General features: G+C 40.7%; 1 protein-coding gene across 1 annotated transcript; it reads left to right on the top strand.

Moving 5' to 3' along the window:
• Positions 1-451: 451 nt before the first annotated feature.
• Positions 452-6,696, top strand: LOC119723293 (ADP-ribosyl cyclase/cyclic ADP-ribose hydrolase-like). The gene is made up of 7 exons (XM_038193844.1): positions 452-699; positions 1,343-1,475; positions 2,298-2,531; positions 3,712-3,788; positions 4,040-4,132; positions 5,458-5,544; positions 6,387-6,696. Exons 1-7 carry the CDS (start codon positions 452-454, stop codon positions 6,529-6,531), a joined length of 1,017 nt encoding a protein of 338 aa, XP_038049772.1. The 3' UTR covers positions 6,532-6,696.
• The last annotated feature ends 1,224 nt before the right edge of the window (positions 6,697-7,920 follow it).

A 7,920-nucleotide genomic window follows, 5' to 3' on the forward strand; every position in this document is an offset into this window, starting at 1 on the left:
GCGTTGGAAAAATACAATTTTTCTTTAAAATGTCAGTACACCAGGAGCCACGATTTTACAGGATGCTTTAGACTGTCAATCCCTATCAACCCAGTAAGGTATTTCGTGATAATTTGATCATTCCTTTTTTTGATCTTCCCTTTAATACTATAATACAGAATACTGTAAATATATATCCAATAACACAACTGTCGTTGTCCGAATTTTTTGCACAGGCGGATATTAATACCAGTATAATTTTTGGGGGTAACAGAAGGGGGGGGGGGTTTCACATTGTTTTTAAATGTATTTATATGGAATTTTTCTTAGTCACAGCTGGGGGACCCCCTGGATCCGAGCCTGTTTTTGTATAGATACTCGGGCATATTATGTCCTTTCGCATCTAAACTCACCTCTCCTTCCTGTCATTCAGTTGGTCAGATAGTCCAAAGTTTTTCCCTCACCAAGCACGATGCTGTTCGAGTCGTTATTGCCCAACTTCGTGGGCCCTTTGGTCTTGGCTTGCCTCGCCACGCCAACATGCCGTGGCGAGTCCCTGGCCAGCGTACTGAAACGCGTAGATGATGAGGACTTCGCAGCCCGAGTGAATGGCGACCGAGCGGCCGGACCGGGAACTACACTTGACATCAAGGAGATCGTGATTGGCCGGTGTTGGGACTACCAACGAGTGATCGGAATGAAAGAAGGGAAGCCACTGAGGTAGGTTCCAAACCAGCTCCTTTTGTGGTATCGCCATATTAATACAACACCAAGCAGCAATTTTCTGCAACCAAGCTTAATCAATGACCATGCGAATACGTCAGTTGGTAACGATATTCGGACTTTTGCTCGTACCCCCGGCCTTGCAAACAGGGCGCTGGGATACGCTGATGAGCTTCATAGAATCTTTTGAAGGAAGTGGGGTGTGGCATGCTGGGTAATGACCTATGTATTGAGACATCTGTAGCTGTTTAAGACCGCAGTTAGCCAATGCGCGCAAATGCTATCCGAAAAAATCTCTCATAGAAAAACACACCATGCCAGATTTGATTTCTTGTTTTCATTGCGTACCATGTGGACAAATATTTTGAGCGTTGCATAATGTGCAATTGACTCTTCGTGAATTCAAAACGAATCATCTCAATTAAATATTTGGGACAAGGTAAGGCTTATGCAAGTCAAATTCATTAGCGACAGTCAGTCAGTGAGGTAGGTACAAAGAGGCCTATGCAAGTCTAATTCTCAAATGACAGTCACGTGCTGTCCATATCAATTGGAGCTGCATATATTTACATCAACAGTAACCCACACCACATCATGTAGTTTATTTCAAGTTTTTCATTAATTACTTCATACACATCAGCGAGGTCGACTGTAATGGCACTGCCTGGCCAGCCTTCGTGAACGCATTCGCCTACAAGAGCCCCTGCAGTACGCCAGAAGACGCGTTCAGCAACTTCATCAAAATCATGACGGTCAGCCTGCCAGTGAACGGCGTAAGTACAAATTCAAATCATGAAATCAGAAAGTGCATTGAAAATGAACAGGCTGGCGCCTCCTCACTGCCTACCGTCGACATCAAGTTACCCGGCACCATTTTGTTGGTTCAATTACTGAATCTGACACTTGTGTTTATGTTTCTGTTTCATGACGTGTGCAAACACATAGCCGGCCGAGGCCTCTTGTTCAAAGGGGGACTGATCGCTTTGATCACAGTCTTAAATAACATAATGGTTTGTTTTACATTAATAATGAAACAAATACATATATGATTCAGTTACATTGCGCAAATTCCATATGAATAATGATCAAAGTCGCATCACAAACTTACTCCAAACATGTTCAGAGAGGGCGCATTATGCAGCCGATCCAGAAACACCTGGGCAAGCCCGTTCACTTTCACGATAAGTGTCCTAGATGTTTGATGTGCATTAAACAACGCACAGGACCTGCAGTTTTACGTCCCATCCCCAAGACGTGGGCTTGAAGGACCCTGTCGTGTCCCAGACAAGCCACCAACTAGGACCATACATGAAATGGTCTCCCAACCAACTACTGACCACAGTCAATGGTGCTTAACTTAGCAGTTCTACCACTAGCTCTTCCATTGAGCTAACTGTTTGGGTCAGAGGAGCAGGTGCAAGGAAGGCAAACTCCTCAAACGAGGACTCGTCCCTTCTTAGATGCGATATATGTTGCCCTATGACCATCAGTTCTGTGATGTATACATCATGTAAAATGATTTTAAAAATGCCAGCTTGTTATTTTCTTTTTTTTCCCTGACGACCTTCTCGTCTCCTTTCAACTCAACACCTCAGACCCTCTTCTGGTCTGGCACCAAGAACCTAGCCCTGATGTACTCGGAGCTGTCTGGTGGCACCATGTTCTCGCTGGAATTGACGTTCTTCGGGTACACCGTGAACGGTCTGACGTGGTGCGGCAAGCACACCGGCGGCATACACGGGATCAACTACGACAGCTGCCCGTCATTTGGCGACCAGAGCTGCCAGAGTCCAGTCTCCACGGTCTTTTGGGGATCAGCTTCCATGTCAGTAAGTATCCTACACAGACGAAGTTTTTCAGGAGAAAATGTATCAATATGAATATCTTCTTTGAAGCATTGGTTTTGAAACTAGTTAAAGTTTAGGTTCTCAGCTGCATAGCTCAGATGGATTCGAAGTGCACCGGCGCGGTATTCCATAGGTTGAGGCAACTAACTTGCTCCAATCTTAATAAGGGTTCCTTATTTCTACCTACTTGTTGAAGTATCAGCTCAATAGAATATAATACAATGTAATGCATTTTGCGAAAAAAGACAAAATGGCTGCGCAATTTTTGGGATCTCGCAACTGGATTGTGTTGCTAACGCACGTATAAAAAATACTGCGACACAGACACATTCTTATTAAAACCACCTTCAATGATTGTTTGCTTCCAAATGAAACCATTTCAGACGGAATAATTTTACAGGGTATTTTTTGTATATACTTCGGTAGGCTTTCTCGTTAAATCGATAGGCGTGTTTCGGGAAATTGCAAATGTTCCCTCGCTGGTGCATTTACAATGCATCTAATCATTTCCTTTTTATGTGTGTTTACTTGAGGAATTTAGATTTATTACATTATTTCGGATGACGAGCATGCAGGATCTATCAGCGTGATCTGATATAACGTACCCTCTGGAGACATGTGTACAACAGGGAACAAACGATTGTATATGTCTCCACAGGGGAATTTTTTATAGATGAATACGTCTCCACAAGGTTTTCACGAAATAGATATATGGATTTTACTAAAAAACTAGGAATTTCCAAGGTGAGTTGATCAGTCGCAAATGGAAGAGTTTTAGAAAAGGGATATTAAGTCCAAATTTCAGCCAAGGTAATTAATTCTGGTTAAAATAAGAGCATTTTGAAACTTCACTTTCAAACACGAAAACTTTACTACACGAGAACAAAGCAATGTCTCCACAAGGATACAAATTAGTGTGTGTGGCTCCAACAGGCCACTCAATAGTGAGGAGGCGTCAGGATACTACATCACCTCATTCTTTCACCATGCTCCCCCTTCTCGCCACCCTCTAGCTTCCGCCCCGCCCGCCACAAACATCAGGCAAATGGTGGCGGATTAAGCTCCTCCTATACTACTCACGTGCCTTTGAATTATTCTAATACACCTACTCAGTTTTCTTTTTTTTTAATATAATATTTGAAGAATTGACATTTATCGTTAGTTTGCCAGACAAGCACGAGGATCTATCAGCGTGTTATTGGATGGAAGCGATCCTAGGGGAGCCTTTCGGAACAACAGGTTCGTTGGCGTATTAAAAGTAAATTATTTAATTTAAGAGGGATATAATATTAAGAACAAAATAGCCCATTCAGCTGTTTATTCTTTCATTTCCCTATACAGAGGACCATATACATTTAGGTACAAAGTGTTGTATTTGACACAAGATAAAGTTTAACAAAACAACAAGCACAAATGGTATTCAGATTTTATCCTGATGATTTTCTGATCATAATTACCAATAAATTAATTTTGTTTCCATTGCATTATAGCTTTTTCGCTACCATGGAACTTCCTAACTTGGATACTGCAATGGTGGATCTTGTTAATATCATCGTTGTGCACGACCTCGACGGACACATTGTGTAAGCGCTGCCAATGTAATTTTGTATAATTATAATAAGCCTCTGTGCTGATGACGTCAGACTTTGTTTCCTTGTGCGCTTTTCTACGGGGCTACAAAATCGTTGTCCCCACCAGGCTCCCATAGCAAAGCACAGATATAAACAAACTGTGACGTCATCAGTATACATAGGCTTATTATACACTGTCACATGACAAGACTCCTGGCTGTTTGAGGGTTGTTTGCAATGTAATGTGATGGTGGTGCCCCACTTCCAACCCCCTCCAAAAACATCCTTATAGGTGTAACAATTGGTATGCAGATTTGTTCTGAAACAAAATGTCTGATATACAAATATTGAATGTTTCGAGTGGTGTAGTAAAACTAGCCTCCCGAGGTGATCCATGGACATTCTAATTTCCCGAGGTGGAGCCGAGGGAAAATAGAATGCTCCATGGATCACCGACAGAGGCTAGTTTTACTTCACCACAAGATAAAGCATTCAATATTTGTTTTATAACACTTCACCCACAGATTCTGCTTGGTTTTAATATTTTTAATTATTTAAATCTGAACACGTACAGTTGAAATAAACTTCAATTTCAATACAAAATTGGTGGAAAATGTATTTCTCTCTTCCAAACTACCCCTTCACGAAATGTTTGAACCCAACTCTGTTGCGCGCTCTCTTCTGAACAATACGCGCTACGCGCAACGCGCATCGCGCACACCAGCATGCATTTGCACACAAATACCGCGCCGTGGATATAGTACTTTGGTTGCTAATGGTATAGTACATGTACTTCGGTTGCTACGGGTATAGTACATTTGGCCGTGCACAGAACGATAGCAAAAACAGAAAGTAACATATGACTCGCTCTCGGCCAATCAAGATACAAAATCTGTGGGTGAGGTGTTATAATATACAAATAATGAATGTTTGTGAATGCAATGGTAAGAATAATTTCATGAGGTGACGGATGAAATGGAACATTTCATCTGTCACCGAATGAAATTATTCTTTCCATTGCACGAACGTGAAACATTCATTATTTGTTTTATATACCACCTGAATAAATCCTTGTCATTTGATTGTTTGACTTTTAATTCTCATAATAATTGGCTGGTTTTGTTTTTGATGTTTGCAAATGTTGTATATTACCTTTAACAACGGCTTGATAATTTTTGCAACGGGTTGATACTTTTGCTGACTTTCATTGCTGTTACTGCTCCTGCGAGTGTTGCTGTTGTTCTTGTCGTCGTGTGTTGTTTGTTCTTGCCTCAAATGTTGCTGTCCGTTACTTGTGTTAATCGTGAGAACTGATTTTTTTTAATGCCGTTTTTCAGAGACACTTGTGATAATGGAACCATTTTGATACTGAAGGACCGTATCATCCAGCGTGGACTGCAGTGGAAATGCAAGGACGACCCAAAGTAAGAGACCGTGAAACGATCATAAGACGTAGTCAACCGATCAAAAGGTTTATAGACGAATGAACATACAGCTGCGGTGCTGTACTTCAAGCCAATGTGTAGCGTATGAACCGAAAGGGGGTACAAGCTTGGACGTCAAACAAAGTGCTAAAAGAGAAACAGACAAGACAGAAAAGTTAGATTTATGTGGTCTGAGAACCAGACTTCTAATTGGAACTCGTCGCACATTACGTACAGCACAGTCAAAGAACTTTGATGGGTGCAACCCTGCCAAAAAAATCCCATAGACACTAGTGCTAAATGCGCATACTTCAAAATTCTTTTAAAAATACTCAGAACTCTCACAGGTATTCAAACTGCACAGAAAAATGATCAATGTGTCATCTTTCATTTTCTTTTCATTTTTTGGTGGGTTGACCATTGACTTTTCGAGATATTCTCACCCAAAGAAGACTACCCCTATTTTCCCTAAAGAGGAAAAGTAGCCATCTTGAAAAAAAATCCCTCCACAACATGGCAAAATAGCGCCACTTTCGAGCCCGATAGCATCCAAAATTCTCAGAATTGGAAGCCCCAAGTCCGGGCCAGAGGTTTATTACCATATCTCTTCAATTCCCCAATTTTATGGCTCTCAAAACTCTCTAATATAGAATATTTTGAGGGTATAACTTTTATTTATGAGCTCAGCGGACGGATTTTTGGCCTATTTACAGGTTTGCACCCTATAGGAAAGCAGTGTGGCGCCCTCGTGAGATAATACACGGAGAAAAAATAATATCCGTTTTATTTAAGGATGTATTCAAAAATCATAGACTGACAGTGGATATTTCATAATTTTACAGGTTAGCAAAACTCATCCAGTGTACCGAGAACCCTGACAATGAAAAGTGCAATCTGACGTCTGGAGTCAATACACTGCACGGCCGCAGCTGGAACTTCATCGTCTTGACTTTGCTCGCCTCGCTTTGGATGATTTGGACATGCTAATTAGACCAGGGCCCAATTTCATGGCTCTGCTTACCGTTAGCGAAAAATCCCTGCATATTGTAGCAGAAAATTCTGTGTTAACGGTAAGCGTATCTCACCGGTAAACAGGGAATTTTGGCTTCTGCGCATGCGTAAATCCCGTAACTAAGGGTTTTGTGCTTACAGGGTTAGCACAGGGCCCAATTTCATGGAGCTGCTTAAGCACAAACTTTGCTTAAGCACAAAAAAGTCTTGCTTAATAAAATCAGGTTACCAGCCGAAACTCCATGCGATTTGCTAATTAAACAACAGCTATGATACCAGTCACAAGCAATGTGCATCACATGGAGTTTTGGCGGGTAAGCTGATTTTACTAAGCAATGTTTGTTTGTGCTTAAGCAAATTTTGTGCTTAAGCAGCTCTGTGAAATTGGGCCCAGATTTATTTCTGCTAGCGCGATAAGCACAAAATAGTGATCGTCAGCACATAATTATGTGGTTAGCAGAGCCATAAAATTGGGCCCAGGCCTGCATGATCTCTAGTTACGTTACATATTATCGGTAACTGTCAAAAACTCAATAATAAATGTAGATGGGATGCTGTGATGCTGCTTTGGTCTTGACAACGTTAAAAAAATGACAAAAGTGCATGATGCTGGCTGACGGGAATGCAGTATGGATCGCTCTGGATTTGATCATAAGCCCAGCTCACCTGCAGTTGCCGTGTAACCAAGTTGGAGACTTTTAAGACGATCAATGGCAGCAAACACACGGGTCCGTCTCTATTGCTTGCGTCATTTTGAACTTGCGCAAATGAGCTTAAACATGATGCTATAGCAGCTAAAAAAGTCTCCCATTACGTTGGACGGAGCTATTGTGGTTTACCTGACCCAAATTCATGATCGGATTGATTAATGGACCGTTTGAAAAAAAAGAGGTTTTTTTATTTTGAGGCTTCTGTCTGTCTTTTATATTATCTAACTTTGACCTTCCGGTACGACCCGGAAGTATAGCAACTCTATACATGCATTACAATAAACGCTTATCAATGAATGGTTTATCTGTTTACAACGTATGAACATGATTAATAATATCGTTAGAGAGTTATAAGTTAAAGAAGCTGATTACTTTGTGAACTAAAATCGCCCATTATTAGATACCAGATGACGTCATCATGACGTCACAGCAATCTTCATATTATGATTATGATTATTATTATTATTATTATTATTATTATTGTAGCCACGTGGAATTTTGAAAAGGCTTGTTTAGGTTATGTGCAGTATTTTATCTTTATTGGAATTTAATAACTTCTTTTTATATATCTATCTTCTTAGTGAAGTACATGTTTTGTGATTTTTGGTGTAATATTATTCGTAATTTGTAAATGTTTTTCATTAACGTGTTTTAA

This window comes from Patiria miniata, unplaced genomic scaffold (assembly GCF_015706575.1).
Source record: "Patiria miniata isolate m_02_andy unplaced genomic scaffold, ASM1570657v1 HiC_scaffold_17, whole genome shotgun sequence".
NCBI classification, from domain to species: domain Eukaryota; kingdom Metazoa; phylum Echinodermata; class Asteroidea; order Valvatida; family Asterinidae; genus Patiria; species Patiria miniata.

What these genes read in the sequence shown, in the direction of transcription:
- LOC119723293 (XM_038193844.1), top strand. Translation starts at nt 452, where the DNA reads ATGCTGTTCGAGTCGTTATTGCCCAACTTCGTGGGCCCTTTGGTCTTG. An exon ending in AAAGAAGGGAAGCCACTGAG is followed by an intron (nt 700 to 1,342) that starts GTAGGTTCCAAA and finishes CATACACATCAG; the next exon opens with CGAGGTCGACTGTAATGGCA. An exon ending in AAATGCAAGGACGACCCAAA is followed by an intron (nt 5,545 to 6,386) that starts GTAAGAGACCGT and finishes ATAATTTTACAG; the next exon opens with GTTAGCAAAACTCATCCAGT.